This window comes from Engystomops pustulosus, chromosome 4, assembly GCF_040894005.1.
Source record: "Engystomops pustulosus chromosome 4, aEngPut4.maternal, whole genome shotgun sequence".
Classification (NCBI taxonomy): Eukaryota; Metazoa; Chordata; class Amphibia; order Anura; family Leptodactylidae; genus Engystomops; species Engystomops pustulosus.
The window spans coordinates 196,887,556-196,913,312 of NC_092414.1; the positions used below are offsets into that span (position 1 = coordinate 196,887,556).

The 25,757-nt window shown below is 44.8% G+C and overlaps 1 protein-coding gene and 1 long non-coding RNA gene across 8 annotated transcripts in view; one reads left to right on the forward strand and one right to left on the reverse strand.

Annotated features, from left to right (window-relative positions):
- Positions 1-17,029, forward strand: part of LOC140128011 (uncharacterized) — a 36,538-nt gene extending 19,509 nt beyond the window's left edge. For both annotated transcript variants that reach the window (XR_011855095.1, XR_011855096.1), the window contains exons 3-4: positions 14,663-14,806; positions 16,635-17,029. This is a non-coding gene — a long non-coding RNA (uncharacterized lncRNA). The remainder of the gene's footprint in view (positions 1-14,662; positions 14,807-16,634) is intronic.
- The window catches only part of SORBS3 (sorbin and SH3 domain containing 3), a 35,457-nt gene that overhangs the window by 7,255 nt on the left and 2,445 nt on the right, over positions 1-25,757 (reverse strand). For 4 of the 6 annotated variants that reach the window (XM_072149335.1, XM_072149334.1, XM_072149333.1 and 1 more), the window contains exons 4-13: positions 25,399-25,459; positions 25,173-25,248; positions 24,434-24,929; positions 23,357-23,455; positions 21,489-21,522; positions 14,737-14,795; positions 13,514-13,572; positions 9,183-9,297; positions 7,548-7,652; positions 2,667-2,846 (exon numbers count right to left, since the gene is read on the reverse strand). In XM_072149335.1, the coding sequence (XP_072005436.1) occupies positions 2,667-2,846; positions 7,548-7,652; positions 9,183-9,297; positions 13,514-13,572; positions 14,737-14,795; positions 21,489-21,522; positions 23,357-23,455; positions 24,434-24,929; positions 25,173-25,248; positions 25,399-25,459 (1,284 nt within the window). The remainder of the gene's footprint in view (positions 1-2,666; positions 2,847-7,547; positions 7,653-9,182; positions 9,298-13,513; positions 13,573-14,736; positions 14,796-21,488; positions 21,523-23,356; positions 23,456-24,433; positions 24,930-25,172; positions 25,249-25,398; positions 25,460-25,757) is intronic. The other 2 variants (XM_072149332.1, XM_072149336.1) reach the window with 2 other exon arrangements.

The window sequence follows — 25,757 nt, forward strand, 5'->3', positions numbered from 1 at the left end:
AGGTAAAGGGACAGAGTGTGTAAGGGAGAGGTAAAGGGACAGAGCGTGTAACTTGTAAGGGAGAGGTAAAGGGACAGAGCGTGTAAGGGAGAGACAAAGGGACAGAGCATGGAAGGGAGAGACAAAGGGACAGAGCGTGTAAGGGAGAGTTTAAGGGACAGAGCGTTTAAGGGAGAGGTTAAGGGACAGAGCGTTTAAGGGAGAGGTTAAGGGACAGAGCGTTTAAGGGAGAGATTAAGGGACAGAGCGTGTAAGGGAGAGGTTAAGGGACAGAGCGTGTAAGGGAGAGGTAAAGGGACAGAGCGTGTAAGGGAGAGGTAAAGGGACAGAGCGTATAAGGTGGATATAAAGGGACCGAGCGTGTAAGGGAGAGGTAAAGGGACAGAGCGTGTAAGGGAGAGGCAAAGGGACAGAGCGTATAAGGTGGATATAAAGAGACAAAGTGTGTAAGGGAGAGGTAAAGGGACAGAGCGTGTAAGGGAGCGGCAAAGGGACAGAGTGTATAAGGTGGATATAAAGAGACAAAGTGTGTAAGGGAGAGGTAAAGGGACAGAGCATGTAAGGGAGAGGTATAAGGACAGAGCGTGTAACGTGTAAGGGAGAGGTAAAGGGACAGAGCGTGTAAGGGAGAGGTAAAGGGACAGAGCGTGTAACTTGTAAGGGAGAGGTAAAGGGACAGAGCGTGTAACTTGTAAGGGAGAGGTAAAGGGACAGAGCGTGTAACTTGTAAGGGAGAGGTAAAGGGACAGAGCGTGTAAGGGAGAGGCAAAGGGACAGAGCGTGTAAGGGAGAGGCAAAGGGACAGAGCGTGTAAGGGAGAGGCAAAGGGACAGAGCATGTAAGGGAGAGACAAAGGGACAGAGCATGTAAGGGAGAGACAAAGGGACAGAGCATGTAAGGGAGAGACAAAGGGACAGAGCATGGAAGGGAGAGACAAAGGGACAGAGCGTGTAAGGTGGATATAAAGGAACAGAGCGTATAAGGTGGATATAAAGGGACAGAGCGTGTAAGGGAGAGGTAAAGGGACAGAGCGTATAAGGTGGATATAAAGAGACAAAGCGTGTAAGGGAGAGGTAAAGGGACAGAGCGTGTAAGGGAGGGGTAAATGGACAGAGCGTGTAACGTGTAAGGGAGAGGTAAAGGGACAGAGTGTGTAAGGGAGAGGTAAAGGGACAGAGCGTGTAACGTGTAAGGGAGAGGTAAAGGGACAGAGCATGTAAGGGAGAGGTAAAGGGACAGAGCGTGTAAGGGAGAGGTAAAGGGACAGAGCATGCAAGGGAGAGGTAAAGGGACAGAGCGTGTAAGAGAGAGGTAAAGGGACAGAGCGTGTAAGAGAGAGGTAAAGGGACAGAGCGTGTAAGAGAGAGGTAAAGGGACAGAGCGTGTAAGAGAGAGGTAAAGGGACAGAGCGTGTAAGAGAGAGGTAAAGGGACAGAGCGTGTAAGAGAGAGGTAAAGGGACAGAGCGTGTAAGGGAGAGGTAAAGGGACAGAGCATGCAAGGGAGAGGTAAAGGGACAGAGCGTGTAAGAGAGAGGTAAAGGGACAGAGCGTGTAAGAGAGAGGTAAAGGGACAGAGCGTGTAAGAGAGAGGTAAAGGGACAGAGCGTGTAAGAGAGAGGTAAAGGGACAGAGCGTGTAAGGGAGAGGTAAAGGGACAGAGCGTGTAAGGGAGAGGTAAAGGGACAGAGCGTGTAAGAGAGAGGTAAAGGGACAGAGCGTGTAAGGGAGAGGTAAAGGGACAGAGCGTGTAAGGGAGAGGTAAAGGGACAGAGCGTGTAAGAGAGAGGTAAAGGGACAGAGCGTGTAAGGGAGAGGTAAAGGGACAGAGCGCATGAGGGAGAGGTAAAGGGACAGAGCGTGTAAGAGAGCGGTAAAGGGACAGAGCGTGTAAGAGAGAGGTAAAGGGACAGAGCGTGTAAGGGAGAGGTAAAGGGACAGAGCGTGTAAGGGAGAGGTAAAGGGACAGAGCGTGTAAGAGAGAGGTAAAGGGACAGAGCGTGTAAGGGAGAGGTAAAGGGACAGAGCGTGTAAGGGAGAGGTAAAGGGACAGAGCGTGTAAGGGAGAGGTAAACGGACAGAGCGTGTGAGGGAGAGGTAAAGGGACAGAGCGTGTAAGGGAGAGGTAAAGGGACAGAGCGTGTAAGAGAGAGGTAAAGGGACAGAGCGTGTAAGGGAGAGGTAAAGGGACAGAGCGTGTAAGGGAGAGGTAAAGGGACAGAGCATGTGAGGGAGAGGTAAAGGGACAGAGCGTGTAAGGGAGAGGTAAAGGGACAGAGCATGTGAGGGAGAGGTAAAGGGACAGAGCGTGTAAGGGAGAGTAAAGGAGTAAGGTATACAGAATGGAAAGCATGTAGAGAAGAGAGGAGTAAAGGGATATAACATGTGGAGCACATAGAGATGAGTAAAGAGGCAGAGCAAATTGAAAAAGGTGTAGAGCAAGAACAACTACAGGAGACAGGAGATATGGAGAAGAGCCCAGGACAGATAGAGGGGAGCATGTAGGTTATAGTCAGTAGACAGAACAGAGATGAATAAGGGGGTAACATGAAGTACAGATCCAGCAATGTTCTGCTCAAGTTCTGCTATTTGATTATTTTGCAGAAAAAAAAAATCAGCATTACCTGTTATATAGGTGTAAATGAGGTGACATATTGTTAGTACTAACCTGCTCTATAGTGTTAGTATCAGGTGCTCGCTGGTTTATGGCGTCCACCTTCCTGGCCCGTACAAGACCATCTGTAACCTGCACATAACTTGCAGGGAACAGGCCAAGTCTCCCGCAGCCTTCTACTCGCCCTTCAAACCAATTGCCACCAACCCTCCGATTAATAAGAACGCGCTGACCCTGAGCAGAGACAGGGACAATGACACTCCAGAGGACAATACATGCAGGTCACGGGTTCACATGCAAAAACACACGAGAAATACACATGAAAACATTAAAAACTTCAATGAGGTCATCGGTGACTCCGGTGCTGATGTGAACAGATCCCTATTCTGCTTTGTGACTGCTGATTGACAGCTGCTCCCTATGCACATCAGTAGGGAGAAAGCTGATGATCAGCATGGGTAGGCGGAGCTCCCTGCAGCTCATGAATATATAATTAGCTGATGTTATACTAATCCCTGGAAGGCCATGGATTGTTCCTAAACATTCCTGGCAGATCATGACCGCACAAGTCATATCTCTAGTGTGCAATGGCTTCCCCGGGGCGCGGAGGTTATGGGGAATGGTTATTGAACACTCATGTGTGACTGTTATCACACAGACGGCACGGCCTGGTAGATAGGAGCTTGTCCTCGGTGCAATGTCCAGGTTGGGATGAGACCTGTACACACACAGCAGTTTCACCACAGATAACAGAGGATTTTCTCACATTTCTCCTTTCCATATGTCACCGCTGTCACCTATAGCAGAGGCACAGGATAGAAACTAGGAACGAAACTCACAGATCCCCACAGATGATACAATAGTCTTCCCTACACTGACACTGGTTTAGGTCATATGCAGGATTACACAGGGGTGGGGGGTGGCCTAGTCGGCAATTATCACAAAATTTCCAGCAATTTTTAGGAATTTTAGTCCATTGATTATTTTTTTTATTGTCATAAAAATTCTGGGGGTACACCCCCTAACCCTAAGTAACAGACCCTGGAAGCTTCCAAATTGGGCTGTCTTGGCCCTCTGGGGTCCAGTTTTGGGTTGGTGCCTGGGCCCACCGGAGGATCCTCAGATTCTCTGGTGGGCCAGTCCGACACTGCATTTCTATAGAAGCCCGCAGAGATTAAATCGTTATATCAGAGACATTTTGGTAGCAAAGTGCAAGCCCCAGTTTAGATAATTTAAAAGATAGCATGTAAAGGGTCCCAAAATCACATTGTTTTACATTCCCTCCCAGGAGCAGTTTATAACAGGGTGTCCTCTGTTCCAGAACTAAATCTTTTCACTCTTTGAGGTTGATAAATGCAGAGAGCTAAGAGCACAGCAGTGTGAGGACACAAGCCCAGTGATGTGGGAGAAGCTACAATCCTGGAATATATAAATGCATTTTTCACAGTCCTGCAGCTACTAACCGTATAGACCGCATAGATGTGTACTGTGGAAAGGGGTTCTTTGGGAGTATAACAACATGATGACTGATAGGCCGGAAATCTTTGACCCCTCCACCCTCACCCCAACCTCTTTTGGCATTGTAAAATATGACCCTTTGCTACCTGTAGGAGTCCATTGTGCTCACAGCAATCTCGGCTCTGCTACATCTCTGTGGTTCTATATATGGCTACAGTAACTAGGACATAGTGCAGACCCATTCCGTTGGCTGGTGGAGAGGTAGTTGGAATCGAGGGACCCGTGATATCTCCTCTATATTTTCGTAAGGGGTAAAGAACATCCAAAATGTAAAATAACAGACTGGATGCTGCTGTGTTTGTCTCCATGATTCACGTGCCAGGAATGAGGGCCGGGGTGATGCAGTGTACAGGTAGCAGACGTCATCCCTGATTTCCACAGCTCTCAGTATCCGGAGTGGAATTCCTCACGGACTTCCTCGCATTACACGGCAGGGATGGGTTGCCAATGTGTCTGTCCCTCAGGTAGTGATGCAAACACATACGGAGCAGAGCAGTCATCTCGCTAAATTGCATTCAGATGTTCTTAGTGATATCACTTTCTTGGAAAGCTGGGTGTCAGGCTGTAGGGTCATCTTACAGATTTTATAATTGCTGTCACCCAGCTTTCCCGGTGTCTTGAAGAGGTTATCTGTCTTGTAACGCTCAGGTGAATAAATTGCTAAATTAGTTATTAAGGGGCTTTGGAAGGTTTGTGACCCAACTTTCCCAGGGATTGTAACCCAACTTTTCTAGTCCCTAGCATAGGAAATCTGCCTCATGGTTACAAATATATTGTGGAATACTCAGCGAAATTTGGTTAAGACGGGAAACAAGCAATGTATTTCCCATAAGTGCTGTGACCCAGCTTTTCCATCTCTGGCATAGGATATCCACCTAACACTGAATCTTTACATTCCTTACATCTACTGTATATGATGGAATGTAAGGAGAGGTGTGCCGTTCAGGAGAGTGGGAAAAATGGGAAACAACCAATATGGACACCATTATTGGAAAATATTGAGCCTTCCCGATCTCTAACACAGAAAATCTATTGTGAATTGTTCCACGTTTCTGAATCAGATGGGTGATTTGCCATTCAGGAGACTGAGAAAGATGGGAGACAACAAATATGGCCACCATTATAAGTTCCATAAGGGTTGTGACCAAACTTTCCTCCATTAGAAACTAATTATGAATTACTACATCCCCTACATTTGGAATGTGTGTCATTCAGGAACCTGGGAAAGCTGGGTGAAACCAGTACTGGCTGAAATACTATTGATATTCTGGTTTCTGTATTGTATCCTATGGTACCTGACTAGGTGTCTCCTCTCCCCCCGCCGCCCCACCTCAGTCAGAGGAATGCGGTGCACAGGGTGAGCTGACGTGTCATGTTTATCCTGTCATCCTCCTAGTGATGGAGCCGCTGTATTATTCATGTTTACACGCCTATGGCAACAGCGCTTCATGCCGGGTCACTTGTTGCTGCGTACGTTATACGGCTCCATATATCAGACATAATACAATGTGCACGCGCCGGGGGTCCAGAGAATCCACCACCTACCCCCAAACTTTATAATCTGCTTTCAGAAATACTTAGATTATTTCTGTCCATTATGTGGTTTCTGAGAGATCACTATTTTAATCCGTATGCTAATGAGGCAGTTGGTGCACCTAAAGTGTGTCCTCAGCTACCGGAGCGCTGATATTCCTGGCTGGATCACTGCCCTGTCCATTAGATAAGAAGGAGATTTGTCTTATAAGAAACGTGAGGGGGGGGGGGGGGGGGCGAACAATGGGCTCCAGGTAACGAGGATACTTTCTGGGTGCACCAACTGCCTCATTAGCATCCAAATTAAACTGGGAATATCCTGGGTAAAATTGGTAGAGAAATTCCAGAACTGAGAGTATCCTTTTATAAGTAGTAGCGTTATTCCAGAGATACAGAACACACAGAGGATACAAGTCACTCACACTCAAGTTCCGAATTCTTTCCGAACTCTTAATCACAACCTGGTTGTAACGCTTAGTGCTGGGGGTAGTCTACCTTCAGTAAGGCTGGTCCTGTAGATCTGAATCAGCACAAACTATTTCCGATTTGTTCCTTAAATTCTGATATTCCTGCCTCGAAATGAAGTGTCTGAACATGTTGTAAGGCAGCGAGTGTCCCTGTCCCCTCCAGGCCCCGTGCAGCTGCACATGATGATGGTATGTCCACCCCCCAGCACTGATGTCAGGACCCGTTCTCTATGGATCCTCTCTATTCCCTATACAATGGTCAGATTTATTAACCATTAACTATGAAACTGGAGTAAGGGGCCCTGCAGGCAAATCTTGTCATGTATATCAGACAGCTGGGAATGAGGGGCCCACATACATGAGAAGTGCAGCCGCCATGCATGATGGAAACTCTCCCTTATATGGAGTCCAATCACCAGTATAGTCCAGTACCTCATAATAGAGACAACTACCGTTCCTTTATAACAGCGCCCCCATATCACTGCCAGGCCGGCCACAGCGCTCATTACAGCCATATCACTTCCAATACAGCGTTCTTCACAGTGCCCCCCTATAACAGCGTTCTTCACAGTGCCCCCCTATAACAGCGTTCTTCACAGTGCCTCCCTATAACAGCGTTCTTCACAGTGCCCTCCTATAACAGCGTTCTTCACAGTGCCTCCCTATAACAGCGTTCTTCACAGTGCCTCCCTATAACAGCGTTCTTCACAGTGCCTCCCTATAACAGCGTTCTTCACAGTGCCTCCCTATAACAGCGTTCTTCACAGTGCCTCCCTATAACAGCGTTCTTCACAGTGCCCTCCTATAACAGCGTTCTTCACAGTGCCTCCCTATAACAGCGTTCTTCACAGTGCCTCCCTATAACAGCGTTCTTCACAGTGCCTCCCTATAACAGCGTTCTTCACAGTGCCTCCCTATAACAGCGTTCTTCACAGTGCCCTCCTATAACAGCGTTCTTCACAGTGCCTCCCTATAACAGCGTTCTTCACAGTGCCTCCCTATAACAGCGTTCTTCACAGTGCCTCCCTATAACAGCGTTCTTCACAGTGCCTCCCTATAACAGCGTTCTTCACAGTGCCCCCCTATAACAGCGTCGTCCACTGCAGCCCCCGTAACAGCGTCTGCCCCCCCCCCCCATGACTGTTACAATTTGCTCTATGTTGTGCTGTTCCTGAATGCGATGCAAGTCGGTAAATTAGGAAGACAAAACATTTCAGCGTCTCTTATAATATAACAATTAACATCCCCGGATTATTCTAAATAGAATACAAGAAAATGTCACCACAGAATTGCGGCACAATGGCTCCTGATAGACGCCGATTGTCAGTAATTCCTGTTGCTATGGATTCTTTTGTTTGTTTACACATGTAGCACTGACAGGCAGCGGAGTTATATTATTACCGGGACCTGCCCTTACCTTACGTAATGGAAGCTCCGCATCAGAATCTGCTGGGAAATCATACAGGGCAATTCCTGAGAGCTGCGGGGTGTCCAGCGCCTCCTGCTGGCCGGGGGAGAGCACCTGCAGGCACAAGCAAGCAATGACTGATAGATCAGGATGATCAGACTGCGATGAGTCGCTATAGTCATAATAACAAATAACCATTACAACGGACGTCATATAAAAAATTTTCAGTACAGAACAGTAATCCTAAAAAGATGAATTCCAGATCCCTATTATGTACCGATAATGGAAGATGATCGATACGAGTTGATCAGTCATTACGAGTTGATAAGACGCATGATCCCGATAAATTGATCAGGCATCACGAGTTGATGAACATGATCAGACTTAGGCTGCGTTCACACGTGGTGTTTACAATGGGGGTCATGCACGCGACGGAAATCGGGGGGCGTGGCCGTCGTAAAACCCGGATTCGGAAAAAACACAGTATTTTTTTTTAAAATGTGCTGCTTGACACGCGCTTACCTGTACCCAGGATAGGATGGTGAACTCCGGCGGACTTCAGCGCAGCAGCGACACCTGGTGGACATCAGGCGCACGACCTTAGTGAATCGCCAGAAGACCCGAATCCTCGACGGAGAACGCGCCGCTGGATCGCGAATGGACCGGGTAAGTAAATGTGCCCCGTTGAGTTTTGTAAATGCAAATGCAAACAGCAATGTAATTAGGCAAATCCCCTCTCGTTAGCTGTTGTTCTTCCTAGCATAACACAATGTAAACGCCACATGTGAACGCAGTCTTAAAAGAGGATGATCATTATGAGTTAATAACTTACAGGTTGATAATGACACATGATCGTGCCTTCATTTGTGTTTTTGGGTGGAATACAGGAATCAATTGCAGTTTATTACGATTATTAGGAGTTTATCAGTCATGACGAGTTGATCAGGCATCACATGTTGATAATTGGAACTGTTATACTTATGTAATTTTCATGCTTTGGGGTGGATTACAGTTTATTATAATTATGACTTGACTATTCGATCCATTGTGATGAGTTGAACAGGCATGACAAGTTGATAATGAGATACGATTTGATCAGTCACCAGATGAGAATGATCAATGATCAGGCTTAAGAGCTGATGTCAGAGCATGAGAATTGTGTCTTGTAATCAACGTAGGACCACGTGTCATGACTAATCAACTCACTATCACAGCTTATTATAATTTGTGACTCAGCCACTAAGTTTAGATCAGTCATTACGCCTCGATTATGTATTATAATCATTGTGCGCCGATCAGTCATAATGAGCTGATAACAGAGTAAACTATTTAGGATGGTTTTACATGTTTAAGCTTCATGTATAGTGAGAGAACATGTCAGGATCGGTACTTCAGGCCAGGCTTATGAGTTGATCATGTCCTGATGAGTTGATCATGGGTCGTGATTATAAAGAGATGATCAGACATTATAAGTTGATCCTAGGAGGCGATCATCATGATCATTCATTGCCATTCATGATCATTAGTATTATTTACTATTACTATTATTATTTATATGTCTGACCAAACTAGACCCTGTGATTTCTTTGGTGTCCAGTATGAGACAGAGCAGTAATCGGAGGACATGTGTACATCGCCACTGACCCTGACATAACTCTCCGGGACAAGGCCTCTTCTTCCATCTTGTTCTCCCAGCAGCCAGTGCTCATCTATTTGCTTCAGGATGTTGAGGGTAGTCCCGCGCTGCAGGGAAATCTCTCTGAAAGGAAAGATTTTGTGAAATGTCCTGTAGGGCTGGATTATAAGAATTGTTTGGTTATGTGATCCTAGATTAAAGGGGATTTCATGCATTTTTTTAAAAAATGTGTAAGAGATGCAATAGGATTAAAAAAATTACAACTACAGGCGGTCCCCTACTTAAAGGACATTACCACCAGGATGAAGGATTGTAAACCAAGCACAACGACATACTGGTGTGTGCCCCCTCCGGCAGGATACGCTCTTCTTTTAACTTCTAATGCCCTTGTTGATACAAGAAAAGGCTTTCAAAATTATGCAAATTAACCTGAGGGACTCCAGGCTCAATTAACAGCTATGCCCCCTAGTCTCATTTGCATAATTCTTTAAGCCTTTTTTTAAAAAATCAAATGCATAAGATGCTAAAACAAGTGCAAATCGTCGCAGAGGGGGCACACACCAGCATATAAGTATGTTGGTTCACAATGCTTGATCCTGGTGGTAGATGTCCTTTAAGGACACCCGACTTACAGACAACCCCTAGTTAAAGACGGATCTCTCTGCCCACTGTGACCTCTGGTGAAGCTCTCTGGATGTTACTATAGTCCCAGACTACAATGATCAGCTGTAAGGTGTCTGTAATGAGGTTTTATTTATAAAATTTTGAAACTCTGATTGTCACTGGGGCAAAAAAAATTTTTGGCTGGATTTACAATTATAAAATATACAGTTTCAACTTACATACAAATTGAACTTAAGAACAAACCTAAGGACCCTATCTTGTATATAACCTGGGGACTGCCAGTAAACCGACTGTAAAATACTCCTCTGATCCAGCACTGCTGACCCATTGCCCCCCCCCCCCCCTCGCTGGTATTTGTTTCCTTGTCCTGCAGTGATGACATCACGTACATCCATGTGACTACTGCAGCCAATCACTGCATGTAAAGCAGCAGACCACAGTGATACCTTGTACAGCAAGCATTTTGCATTTTACAAAAATTGTAACTTGGTTAACAAGCAAAATTTCTGAATACAAGCATTATGTGACCCTCCCCTCCCTCTACTGTACTGTACCTCCCTCTGTCACAAACTTGTATAACACAATGTTGAAGAAATAAAGGGGCTGGATATTTTTGGGGTGTGGAATTAATTGTCTGCGTTTCAATAAAAGTAATTTGGATTACAAGCTTGTTCCAGGCAGGGTCGGTGTTACCGGGCAGAAAACTGCGCATTTGCCCAGGGCCCCCTGTACTAAAGGGGGCCCCCTGCATGTAGACTGTGGGCAGAGGATGTATTGCTCCTTTAACCCCTTCCCACCTCAGCTCTTTTTCGATTTTCCGTTTTCATTTTTTACTCCTCACCTTCAAAAATCTATAACTTTTTTATTGTTTTCTGCGTAACAAATTGCACTTCAAAACTATGGTATTTAATATTCCATACCAAGTAATGGAAAGCGGGAAAAAATTCCTAATGCAGTGAAATTGCAAAAAACGCATTTGTGTGGTTTTCTTGTGGGCTTGGATTTTACAGATTTCACTGTGCGTCCCAAATGACAAGTTTACTCTATTCTTAGGTGTTATAATAAAATTATACATTTAAAAGAATTAAAACCTCCTGTACAAAAAATTTTTTTTTTTTATTTTGCCATCTTCTGGCACTAATAACTTTTGGTGTCATTTTGTGTAACGTTTGATGACATTTTCAATGCTATGATTTTTAGGACTGTACGAGCTTTTGATCACTTTTTATTGAATTTTTTTATATTTTTCAAAATGGCAAAAAAGTGCTATTTTCGACTTTGGGCGCTATTTTCCATTACGGGGTTAAACGCAGTGAAAAGCCGTTATTATTTTTTGCTAGAACGGGCATTTTTAGACGTGGCGATACCTAATGTGTTTATGATTTTTACTGTTTACTTAGATTATACCAGTTCTAGGGAAAGGGGGGTGATTTGAATTGTTAGGTTTTTCTATTGTCATTTTTTTTAAAACTTTTTTCATTTTTATATTTACTATTTTTCAGACCCCCTAGGGTACTTTAACCCTATGTTGTCTGATCGATCCTACCATATACTTCCATACTACAGCATGGTGGTTTCCCTCCTCATTCATTACAATGTGCTAAATCGCAGATTGTACTAAATGGGTAAATGGGTTAAAGCGAGACAGCCTCGGCCACCCGTGGACGATCATGGGGAGCGACGATCTTTGCCAAGATGGCGGCACCCATGTGTTGCCATTTTTTTTTAAGCTGCCAACAGCTTTGCTAGTGGTGATGGATGGGTTGACACCAGCGATCGGTGTTAGCACTGATCGTGGGTGTTACCGGTAAGTGTTTGCTGGAATATGCAGCAAAGACTTACCGGCTATGGAGAGGGCTCGGTCCGTGAGCCCTCTCCATGCACCCGACGTGTGACGTACTATTACGTCACATGTCAGGAAGGGGTTAATACCCCTTGGTTGAATGTCCGGGTGAAGATGCTGATCATCTATCTCCTGTCTATATACACTCACCGGCCACTTTATTAGGTACACCATGCTAGTAACGGGTTGGACACCCTTTTGCCTTCAGAACTGCCTCAATTCTTCGTGGCATAGATTCAACAAGGTGCTGGAAGCTCCTCAGAGATTTTGGTCCATATTGACATGATGGCATCACACAGTTGCCGCAGATTTGTCGGCTGCACATCCATGATGCGAATCTCCCGTTCCACCACATCCCAAAGATGCTCTATTGGATTGAGATCTGGTGACTGTGGAGGCCATTTGAGTACAGTGAACTCATTGTCATGTTCAAGAAACCAGTCTGAGATGATTCCAGCTTTATGACATGGCGCATTATCCTGCTGAAAGTAGCCATCAGATGTTACAGGGTACATTGTGCTCATAAAGGGATGGACATGGTCAGCAACAATACTCAGGTAGGCTGTGGCGTTGCAACGATGCTCAATTGATACCAAGGGGCCCAAAGAGTGCCAAGAAAATATTCCCCACACCATGACACCACCACCACCAGCCTGAACCGTTGATACAAGGCAGGATGGATCCATGCTTTCATGTTGTTGACGCCAAATTCTGACCCTACCATCCGAATGTCGCAGCAGAAATCGGGACCAGGCAACGTTTTTCCAATCTTCTACTGTCCAATTTCGATGAGCTTGTGCAAATTGTAGCCTCAGTTTCCTGTTCTTAGCTGAAAGGAGTGGCACCCGGTGTGGTCTTCTGCTGCTATAGCCCATCTGCCTCAAAGTTGGACGTACTGTGTGTTCAGAGATGCTCTTCTGCCTACCTTGGTTGTAACGGGTGGCGATTTGAGTCACTGTTGCCTTTCTATCAGCTCGAACCAGTCTGCCCATTCTCCTCTGACCTCTGGCATCAACAAGGCATTTCCGCCCACAGAACTGCCGCTCACTGGATGTTTTTTCTTTTTCGGACCATTCTCTGTAAACCCTAGAGATGGTTGTGCGTGAAAATCCCAGTAGATCAGCAGTTTCTGAAATACTCAGACCAGCCCTTCTGGCTCCAACAACCATGCCACGTTCAAAGGCCTCAAATCACCTTTCTTCCCCATACTGATGCTCGGTTTGAACTGCAGGAGATTGTCTTGACCATGTCTACATGCCTAAATGCACTGAGTTGCCGCCATGTGATTGGCTGATTAGAAATTACGGTAAGTGTTAACGAGCAGTTGGACAGGTGTACCTAATAAAGTGGCCGGTGAGTGTATATATATCTATCATCTATCTGTCTAGTTATGTATCTCCTATAATTTGTCTATTTCACCATTCATGCATCTATCGTTCATATCTATATATCTTCTATATCTTATGTATTATATATCCATCTGTCAATTGATCTATCTCTCTTTTACTGTACCCATCTCCTATCATCCACTTTATATTTCTGCCTCTATCATCTATCTATAAATCTTTATCATCTTTCATATTTGTCTTTTCTCATCAATCTCCATATCATCTGTCTCCTATAACATTCTCCTACAGCCCCATATTACAGATACTTACCTACTACTGGGTGTAACTACAAGGTGTTATGATTGTGCAGGGGTAAAGGAGCCTCTTACTGACTGTGACTGATCATAATATAGTATTATACTGGAGACCCATCCATTAAAGAGTATTTCTTATAAAGCAGACAACCATTATATATACAATATATATTTGTATCTATGCTACATGAGAATACTATGAGATGATGGGTGGAGTTGTACTCACTCACTTTTCTGACTCTGCCACAAAGTCGAACTTTACCAGAGCTTTCCCAACCGGTGACAGGTCCTGAAAACAGGGGAATAAGGGAGAACATTTATAGATGAAAAGAAGCGAAACTATATAATAAGTACCGTATATACTCGAGTATAAGCCGACCCGAGTATAAGCCGAGGCCCCTAATTTTACCGCAAAATACTGGGAAAACCTATTGACTCGAGTATAAGCCGAGGGTGGGAAATGCATTGGTCACACTCTCCCCAGTATATAGCCAGCCAGGCTCTGCCCCAGTGTATATAGCCTGCCAGACCCTGCCCCAGTGTATATAGCCAGCCAGGCTCTGCCCCAGTGTATATAGCCTGCCAGACCCTGCCCCAGTGTATATAGCCTGCCAGACCCTGCCCCAGTGTATATAGCCTGCCAGACCCTGCCCCAGTGTATATAGCCTGCCAGACCCTGCCCCAGTGTATATAGCCTGCCAGACCCTGCCCCAGTGTATATAGCCTGCCAGACCCTGCCCCAGTGTATATAGCCTGCCAGCCCCTGCCCCAGTGTATATAGCCTGCCAGACCCTGCCCCAGTGTATATAGCCTGCCAGACCCTGCCCCAGTGTATATAGCCTGCCAGACCCTGCCCCAGTGTATATAGCCTGCCAGACCCTGCCCCAGTTTATATAGCCTGCCAGACCCTGCCCCAGTGTATATAGCCTGCCAGACCCTGCCCCAGTGTATATAGCCTGCCGCCGCTGCCAGACAGATCGCACAGAAGATATACAGGGGTCACCGGAAAGGTGAGTTTAGATATATTTATTTTTTTGACTCGAGTATAAGTCGAGTTTGGGTTTTTTAAGCACATTTTTTGTGCTGAAAAACTAGGCTTATACTCGAGTATATAAGGTAGCTGTTCACACCCAGCAGATTTTTAGTATTTCCCTAAATCTTAATGTACAGGTCTGGATTCCTGCAAGCTACATTGACATTATTGGAAGAATAGCTGAAATTTCAACAAAAACCTGCTACATGTGAACAGGACCCAACAGTTGTGCTATAGAAGTGTATCCACCTACACAGAGTAATAATATTTTGTCATCGTTTCATTGCAAATTAATTGAAAAATGAAGCGACTTTCTATGTAAATGTCATTTTGTTTCTTTTTGTAGGATTTTTACCACCACAACTTTGCGGCCAATAAACTTTCACCCGTCACTGTGACTCCTGATATTCGGTCTCTTACCTGCTCCTGTCTATAGTCTCTTCTGGATTTGTTCACTTTAGGCTCAGGACTGCCACCTACTGGACACAAGGTCAGATTATAATTATCTAAAACGCAGATACATTACAGACCCTTATTAAAGGGGCGCAAAATTATGGACCAATGAGACCCCTAGTGGCCACCAAATGGATGTTTTTGCATATTCTTTATATCACTTCTTAGTACTGGAGCCTCTTTGTTAAAGGCAATGACGCAGTTCAGCGAAAATCTTTACTTTCCATTTATTTGGTCAATATTGGGCTGGAATCACACACAGAGCTTTTGGTCCAGTTTTTGAGCCAACGCTCGGAGCAGATCCAGCAGGAAGGAGAAGTAAAAGTTCTCGCCATGTATTTTTCCCTTTGTATATTCACTTCTGGCTTTGGTTCTAAAAACTGCATCAAAAACTCCATGTGTGACTAAGGTCGTAGCCTGCAGTGTGACGTGTGTGTAGTCATGTGTTATAGGGATCAGTGATCCCTCTGACAGCTGCACTATACATTAAGCCCCATAAATCATCTCTGTTGATGGTTAATCCATGGGAAATGTTTCCATATGGAAATTCTACAGGAGACGCTTCACCTTATTAACACGATTATATTTCCATAGAGAAGTTACTGAGAAAACAAGATGCAGATTTACTTATCTCCCCTTCTCTATTCCCGAGCAGCATTGCATTAAGTAATATGAAGACCCCCAGAGCTGCACTCTGGGGGCCACGTGTTAATAGACACAGCACGGAAGATGGGGTTTCCTATCCGCTGAATACTGATACAGTCTCTAGACTCCAGGTCTGGTTTTGACATCATAATTTCAATCCAATTACACAAGACCACCAGGGATGATACATATCATTATATACTACCATCAGTCCAGACTACCAGAGATACACTAGACCACCAGGGATAACAGATATCACTATACCCTACCACTAATCATGTCATCTTCCATCATCTATGAGAGATGCACTAAACCACCAGGAATAATGGATATCAGTACAATATATCAAGTCTTCACTTAAGACTAACAGAGATACACTAGGCCCAGGATAAAAAACATCATCACATTACACCTTTATTGCCCCAGACTAGCAGAAATTTAGACCAGTGGTGGCGAACCTATGGCACGGGTGCCAGAGGCGGCACTCAGAGCCCTTTCTTTGGGCACCCAGCCCCCCCCCCCCCCCCAGCGCATCAGACAGGACTTAACGAATCTTCTTGCAGTTCCAAGCAACTTAAAATATGCTGCTTTCAGTGATATTTTAAAGTGATACTTACTTGGCTGCTTGGGACTGTAGGAAGAGGGAGAATGTGTGGACAGGGCCAAATTATCTTTGGAGGTCCTCCGCCCCACAATTCTCCATGTACAGTGCAACAATAAGTTACTACTTTAATTTTTGGTTGGCACCTTGGGATAAACAAGGGGGCCTTGGGTTGCAGTTTGGACACTTGGTTGCTAAAAAGTTCGCCACCACTGCAATAGACCATCCACTTATGCCCTTTGTCAGTGTCTAATAAACCATCTACATCACGTCCTGTTGTGGGACCACACACACTCTCTAATGCCCTACTTACCTACATTGTTGATCACTAACATGATGTAGAGATACTGTTTGTAACACTATTCCCTATTATATCACCTCACTACCAACATGTTTCGACAAATAGTGGCGTCCTCAGGGGGTAACGGGGCTGTATAAGACGCAGAGTGTGTTCGATTAAACCTTTTATTAATGATCATAGTGACGTCATCCGTCTCTTACCGCCAATCCGGTCGGTATATCTTGTTATATACCTGTTAGACCCTTACTGGCGAATTGCAGAGTTTTGATTGGACAATACTTTTGGTCCTACTCTCTTAAACATTCTTAAATCCGGCAGATAACAAAAGCTACGATATTCACATATATTGCAAAACAACTGGAGCTGTATATGTAGCACAGTGCAACTATCCGAAAATCTATGTGGGCAAAACGCTGCAAGAATTCAGGAGGAGAATCTCAGCAACACCTAAGTACCACCAGGACGGGGAAAGACACCCATACGCTTAAGACATGGTGGGAATACAGATCACCTCCGTTTTTGGGGGATTGATGCTTCTAAAATTGGCCCAAGAAAAGGAAACCTGGATCATCAATTGCTTCAACCTGAAGCAAGATGAAGATATCGACTGCGGAGCCTCAGTCCTAAGGGATTAAATCAAGGCTTTACTTTTTCACCTTTCATCTAATACGGATTCTGTGACCTATATATATCTTTTTTTTTACTTTGTATTAACGAACACTAGACATAAGGAGCACATTACACATATGTAGCACATATATATATATAATTTACTGTAACTGAGCTTCTCTATAGTTTGTCTCCAGGGTATTTAAGTGGATAATTCTGTATATATATACCCTGTATATAAATAGAGATACATTGTCATAGATGATGTTATCTATTCCTTTCAGATTAATTATACATTTATACACTTACACATTCTGGATGGTTTCCTCTCTCTAACTGCCACATTGATAGTCAAACATCGTATACACATAGACATTTCGGATAGTCTCCTCTCTAAAATTGAGACATCTGTCGCCAAGCATAATATAAAATAACACCCTACGCAGGCGCATTGGATAAAATGCAAATAAAGAAATATATTTCTAAGTCCCTACGCAGACACAGATCATCATCTATAGGAATAATCTGTATAAGGCTACGTTGAGACGGCCGTATGGCGTATATACATCCCCCATAGGCCGGCAATGGGCGTGTGGCACCATATGGAGTGGCATGGTGCAGCACACGTCCGGCACCGTACCGTTCCGTAGCCCGTAGAAAGATAGGACATGTCCTTTCTTTCTACAGAATATGGCGCCGTGCGCTGTGTATTCCTAAGAAAGTGGTGGGGGTGAGAGGCGCTCTCCCCCGGCGCCAATGAAGCCTAAGTCCGAGTGCAGGTGTATTGTCAAAAAAACTGTTGCTCCGTATAAGAGCTAGGTGATCCATAAACTAACACCTCACACATGCGCAGAAACTTAGGTCAAGATACATGGAATTTCCTAATTATACACGCAAGGGCTGTGTGTCGTCTGTTTGAGAAAGAACTTATAAGTATGAGCGCATGCGCATAAGAGAGTAGGACCAAAAGTATTGCCCAATCAAACCTCTGCAATTCGCCAGTACGGGTCTAACAGGTATATAACAAGATATACCGACCGGATTGGTGGTAACAGACGATTGACGTCACTATGATAGCTAATAAAAGGCTTGATAGAAGACGCTCGGCGTCTTATACAGCCCCGTTTCCCCCATGAGGACGCCACTAGTTGGCGATACCTGTTGGGGGGGGGGGGGGGGCTGTGAAAGTGCTTATAATGTGCAGCAATAGGTAGTGAGGTGATATAATAGGGACTAGTGTTCCAAACAGTATCTCTACATCATGTTAGTGATCAACAATGTAGGTAAGTAGGGCATTAGAGAGTGTGTGTGGTCCCACAACAGGACGTGATGTAGATGGTTTATTAGACACTGACAGGGGGCAATATAGCCAATTAGAGACGACTCTCGCCCTGTAGTCCTGAGATAGCGCAGCACAGGTCGGAATAGCATAACAGTCAGTGTAGTGAACGGACACATCAGGAGTATATACTAAAGATTGTCTTTTTGCCAGTGTGAGGTACAACAGTGACTGACTGATTATACCACAAAAAGTCCCTATATCCTACTGAGATCGCAATCCTTATCTTAAAGAGAACCCGTCAGGCAAAATAACCCCCTGAACTAAATATATTTTCATAAACTGGCATTAGAGAGCATTGCCTCTATCCCTTCATTGTCCCTCTACATGCCTGTAAATGAGGTCCTAAAGCTGTATGCAAATGACCTGTGAAATGTCCAATGAGTCATTAGCATATTCAAGCTGTCCAGCTTATTCATGAGGGGGAGGCACAGCCACACCCTCAGTGCTTGACTGACAGCCTGTATAATGATGTGACACCTGCTGCTGGCTTCCCTCTATACATTCTGGTGGTCACACCGCCTGCAGCCTGTATAATGATGTGACGCTGTATAATGATGTGCTTCCTGGTGCTGGCGCCCCCTGCAGCCTGTGTGTGAGAGACACAACAGCTCCAGGATGCACACATGTTATAGCAGAACATGTCAGGTGCTTGTGTAGCCGATGTCTGTGTCTGTCACATGTGTATAGCAGAACATGTCAGGTACTTGTGTTGCTGATGTGTGTGTCTCACATGTGTATAGCAGGACATGTCAGGTACTTGTGTAGCTGATGTCTGTGTCTCTCACATATGTATAGCAGAACATGTCAGGTACTTGTGTAGCTGATGTCTGTGTCTCACACATGTGTATAGTAGAACATGTCAGGTACTTGTGTAGCTGATGTCTGTGTCTCACATGTGTATAGCAGAACATGTCAGGTACTTGTGTAGCTGATGTCTGTGTCTCTCACATGCGTATAGCAGAACATGTCAGGTGCTTGTGTAGCTGATGTCTGTGTCTCACACATGTGTATAGCAGAATATGTCAGGTACTTGTGTTGCTGATGTCTGTGTCTCACATGTGTATAGCAGAACATGTCAGGTACTTGTGTAGCTGATGTCTGTGTCTCACACATGTGTATAGTAGAACATGTCAGGTACTTGTGTAGCTAAACTAATCAGCCACTCTTGCTGTGTTTTTTGTATACACATTGTTGCTGATCGGTAGTGTTTTTGCTACACTTATAAACATATTATACAAATAAAAATTACATTTTAACTCTTGACTAATGGGTTAAATATGTGTGTTGGCATTTGTGTTTTTGGTTGAATTAAAATAACCCAGTCAGACAAGCTGGACAAATGGGACAATTTTTCTTACAAGTTTTCTGACTTGGCACTGTCTTTTTAGAGCAAATTGCTTGCACAGGTATTTCTAAAGTGTCCGAGAAGTGGCGTTCCGGTGCTTAGTCGGACAGTGCGCCACATTTATCATGTAGTGTCTGACAGAAGTGTGTTGCATGCCCCATGTTAAAGGTGCACCAAAAAAGAGTTGATGCATTCTGTGGGAGCAGTGCAGGGGGCGCCAGATTCATGCAGAACGGGTGACACATTTCATGAATCCGTTACACATTGCACACTCCACAGGCAAACTGGTGCAGTTTGCATTATTTTTGGTAAATCCGGGCCAAGGCATTATCCACTAGACCACCAGGAACATAAGGCATTATCCACTAGACCACCAGGAGCACAAGGCATTAACTGCTAGACCACCAGGAACACAATTCATTGGCTTCTAGACCACCAGGAACACAAGGCATTAACTGCTAGACCACCAGGAACACAATTCATTGGCTGCAAGACCACCAGAAACACAAAGCACTAACCACCAGGAACACAAGGCATTAACTGCTAGACCACCAGGAACATAAAGTTTTAACCACTAGACCACCAAGAACAAAACATTTTAACCACTGGACCACCAGGAATACAGATCACAAACCACCAGACTAGCAGGTATACAAAGAATTGATCACCAGACCACACCAGGAACATAAGGAATTAACCACTAGACCAGGGGTCAGGAACCTTTTTGGCTGAGAGAGCCATGAACTCCACATATTTTAAATAGGTATTCCGTAAGAGCCGTACAATATGCACATGCCCCCAAGTAGATAGGTAGTCCCAGTGTCACAGGTGCCCCTGCAATCTACTTCTCAGATCGCAGGCACATCCATGCCCCTGTATGCGGTGGTGCCCCTTTCCGAGCTCACTCACCTCTCGACGTTCCTGCTCCTGTCCCAGCTGGCCAGCTCTGATTGGCACAACCCACTTACCGGGTTCCTACAAAGACCGGTGGCTCCCAGCATCCCCCCCCCCCCAGATTTTAGTGCTTCATGTCTATGAAGAAGCTTTCCAAAGTGTTGACCTCCCGTTGTGACCCCAGACCTGTTCCTGATTCTGCTCCTTCGCTGCCAGCCCTGACCTCTTGCTCCGTCCCCAACCTCGCACCATTGCCGCCTGACTTGACCGTCCGCCTGTTCCTGACCACGAGACTGCCTAGTGATCCTGTACCTTGACCTTGGCTGCCAACGTGGACAAGTCATGCCTGTGGAATGACCTGCTGGTACCACGCTGCAGCAAAACCATCCTGCTTTGCGGCGGGCTCTGGTGAAGACCGGGTGCCACTTAGATTCCGGTCCCAGGTGTTAAATCATTGCTTAAATCATTGTCTGCTGTGGTCCAGGGGGTTTACTACTCCACTCACTACTGGGTCGTACAAAGGATGCAGGCAGCGGTAATATCGCTGCCTGTGTCCAGTGATCAGTCTAAGAGACACACAGCAGCCATCACTATTTATTAAAGATCTGCCTGAGAGCCAGATGCAGCCAACAAAAGAGCCATATCTGGCTCCCGAGCCGTAGGTTCCCTACCCCTGCACTAGACCACCAGGAATACAAGGTACTAATTATGAAACTATAGGGAATGTATTTCCAGTAAACCATCCTGTTCTAGAATGTCTGAGGTGTTACATGTAGGATGAGTGGAGGGAGAAGGAGGAAACCCCCATCAGTCCCATGTGACCAGTGACCCGTCTCCTGCCCGGTCCAGCACGTTGCACACGGTGTAAGTAGTGGATTCCTGTTACACAGCAGAACATTCATCTATAATCTCTTATTGTATCTTGAATAGATGAATATTGGTTACACACAAATTCCACTGCATTTCCCGAAACCCGACTCACCTGCACGGGAGGAACATCTCTGGAGGATCAGCTCCTGCAAAGAGACAAAGACCCAGAGATCTGAGCAATCACATGGTGTATTATACATGTATGTCACTATACAGAGAGAATTACACAATGTCTATCACTATACAGAGAGAATTACACAATGTCTATCACTATACAGAGAGAATTACACAATGTCTATCACTATACAGAGAGAATTACACAACGGGGGCTTATTTACTAAGGGTCACGGATCGCACTTTCGTCAGACTGTGCGCTGTTTTTGGGATTTGCACGGCTTTGACAGGTATTTAACAGGTATCTGCGCTGGGATTGTGTCTCACGTGAACAGTTTTGGGCGGTCTGGGGAAAAGGCAGTGCCTCGGACCACCCCCTCATGAATACGCCAAACCGCTTTGAGCACGGTCCGGTGTTTCTAGTGTACTTCGCAACAGTGTCTGCTAGCATTATTGGAGGCTTCTGATAACACTAGAAGTGTAACACAGTTGGGTCTGTTGCAGCACTAGGAGCTGCTAGTGCCGTTTATCAGGGTGACAGGTCCCTGTTTTTTGAAAATTAATACATTTTTGCATAAAAATTTTTTTTCTTATTGGTGACTTCAAAGGGTGAGGTCACTTGTGGCGTTTTGGTTGCGTTTTGAAACACATTACAGCAGCTGCTGAATTGCGCCTAAAAAGCTACAAAAATAAGCAAAAAAAGTGAAAAGTAAAAAGCACGGAACATCTGGAAAATAAAGATACATAAGGCACAAGGTGCACTTTAATAACAACTGCAAAAGTCACAGTGAAGAGTCGCAAAAACTACACGGATCAGTCAGTAATGGGTTATAGCTTGAATATGGGTCCATTCCCATACAAGGTCCGGTATGTGACGTCTATGTGAAAAATGTCACATGTGACTGAGTATAATCACAGAGCTGTCCCTGGAGAGCGGGTTATCGGGCAGACCCTGGCAGCCATGCAAGTATGATGCCAAAGTCCACAGCAGGGGAACAGCGGGCACCAGATATGAACAATCTACATATACATATGTATCATATACCTATTTATATATATATGTCCAATCCCCCCTACCTATCATCACATGACATAAGGAATATCTATAGCAAATACCCAGGACCTCAGACAATGGAACTAGGGAAACATTGACCCAAAAACAACAAAAAGTCAGTGAGTCACGTAATATTATCCATTCTGGAACGTGCAAGTGCCAAAACACACGGACTGCGGGATAAGGGCAGCCCAGCCCCAGTGCTAGGGGAGAGGACGGGTATACAGATGTGTCCAGGGATAGGGTGCACAATATACTGTACAGCAGTGGATATCATGTATACGGTCAATGTAAAGGGAATCTACCCACACGTACAACCAGGTCTTACCTGGAGACTGAGGGGACTCACAGAAGAGCCCAGTATTATAAGTGACACATGGACGGTGAGGGCCCTGGAACAGAATTTGCACCAGGGTCCAGGAACCTTAAAGGGATCCTGTCATCAGGTTGTACCCAGTTAAACTACCACCCCCTCAGGTAGGGGCTGAAATGTCCTTTCTACAATTCCCTTTTTTATGTTAAATCTCACCAATATTCATCTTCTCACCTAATTTCTACCTAGTGTCACTTCAGATTTTTTCTGTTCTATAGTACCTACAAAGATGTTTTATGTCATATTAAAGATAAGAATCTCATCTTTCAGTCCTCCGGTTTCCTCCCACACTCCAAAACATACTGTTAGGTTGTTAAGATTGTGAGCCCCATGGGGACAGGGACCAATTTGTCATGCTTTGTGCAGCACTACGTAATCTGTGTGCGCTATATAAATAAAGAACCCACTGATCAGTTCTGGAGGGTCTGGGGTGTCTTACCTCGCACTGTTCTAGTGTCAGCTCATTCTGCTGTTTTCGTGCCTCCAAGTCCTTGTCCAGTTCTTCCGTGAAATTACGTAAATCGTTCTCCAGTTGCTCCTGATGGATAATGGGAAGAAGATGGATTAGGAAGTCTATGAAGTCCTATAGGAGCAGCGCAGACCCCTCATGTACTGGGGCAGTACATCACATCATGCAAGCGTTTGGAGCGCATGGATATTATCACTGGGGGTGTCAAGTATTAGACCCCCAATATGGCACAGACAACCTATCCTAAGGATGGATCAATACCAAATCCTGGAAACCATGGGTTATATTAACCCTATGACTGTTTGCTGTATTCTTTACAAAGTACAACCTAGGGCAGTGATGGAGAACCTTTTAGAGACCGAGTGCCCAAAATGCAAACTTGACCCACTTATTTATTGCAAAGTGCCAACACTGCAATTCTAGCAGTACCTTATCAAGATCTTCTTGCTCAGTGCTATAGCACAGCTTTCAGCGGTCCTGAGGACACCAATATCATTGACAGAAGAAAGAAAATTCACAGGAGCTTCCCTTGACAACCCACTGAACAGGAACAATTGTGGGGCCAAGAACAGGAGCTTCAATGGCTCCAATGATAATCTGACCCTGTTCACACCTTCTCTTCCTGCAGTCTCAGGTAGACCCAGATGTTTGTGGGCTGCCTGGGCCTGCAGAAGGATCTCTTAAGTTCTGTCTGGTGAATTCTGCGCTGGGTCAACAACTCGAGTACCCAATGAGAGGGTTCAGAGCGCCACCTCTGGCACCCGTGCCATAGGTTTGCCATCACTGACCTGGGGTTTGTCCCATAAATCCAGTACAAGCTTGGAGGAGGATCTCACCAGTAACTTGGTGGAGGATCTCACCAGCAACTTGGTGAAGTTTTGAAACTTGAATTACGATATTACCAGAAAATTGGTTGAAGATCTTACCAGAAACTTGTTGGGAGGATCTTACCAGACACTTAGAGGAGGATCTTACCAGAAACCTGATGGAGGACCTTACCAGTAACTTGGTTTAGGATATAACCATAACCTTGGTAGAATATCTTACCAGAAACTTGGTGGAAGATCTCCGGGGCTTCCTTGAGGTAGGATTTATACTTTGTTTACCAGAGCTGGGTCTTGCAGAGGAGGAATAGTTATAGTTCTGTCTGAGACTTGTTTCCATGATATTTTGTGAGCTTTGACGTGGTCCTGGTTCTGATGTCCATGGGTTGCTGCTGGTACTGGACAGCACACGGTGAGACTGCTGGGTGTTGTGGTGCTGAGAAGACTGTGAGATATTGGAGTTAGGGATAAAATGTGACACCTTGGAGGAGAAATCTGGAGATGTCTGTGCTGGGTGATGGGATGACGGACATGGTAGAGTAGCGGTGCGGGGTTTTGCCGTATTTGGAGATGTCTCTATCTTGAGGGTGCTGCTGTACTTGCTTGGTGGGGTCCTAATACTGGACTGCACAGTTATATGTAAACGGGAAGGTTCTTGACTTGTTCTTTTGGACCCATCCTCCAGCTCTGACTGATCTTTATTCTGATCTGTAAAAAGCCTACGGAGAAACATCAGTAATCTTCAATATAAATATGTAATGTTGTGCAGCGATTTCATTCATTTATTTTTTATGATTATTTTTATAACATATTTGAAAAGGTTTTTTTTCATTCTATTTCTTTTTTATGATTTAATTTCTTTTGCTATTTGACACCATTCTATATCGTTCAAGTACAATCTGTCTTACCCTTACATAGGGACCTACATACCTATGTATGTAATATATACCTGGGTCACTTACCTGGATGCATTAGATACAGTGGATGCATCTTTATGGCGGTCTGTTGGTTTACTCTCTCCATCACTATCCTCAGAATCTAAAGAAAAAAGGGCAAAATTTAGTCCAAACTGACTTTTTTACTCTTACACCAAATAGCTGTGTTTTTTTAAAGGGATGTCTCTGATGATGTCATATTATACATTGAATTTTTTGGGGTTCTGTGTAGTACCCCTAAGTGAGCACTGACCTGACATCTGGTGCAGCACTTTATACATGTTCTTGTACCATTCCCGGGGCTTGTCCACGCTCTAGAAGAGAATGTAAGGATGTAGTTAAAAGGAAATTTACCCTCATAATCCATCATGATAAACCAGGTACACTTTCTCATAGATCCCTGCACCATGACTATGGTAATCTTCTTCCTCCTAAATCAACTTTTAGAATTATGCTAATGAGCCAGAAGGGCTATCGGTGTTGTTACCTGAGCTCAACCTTGCTGTAGCTTCACAGGCTGTTACACTGCGTAGGAGTACGTCTCACCCTCCCCCTTTCTAATGTAATCTCAGCACACAGTGAGAGGGAGAAGTGCTCAGTGTAACTGCTTAT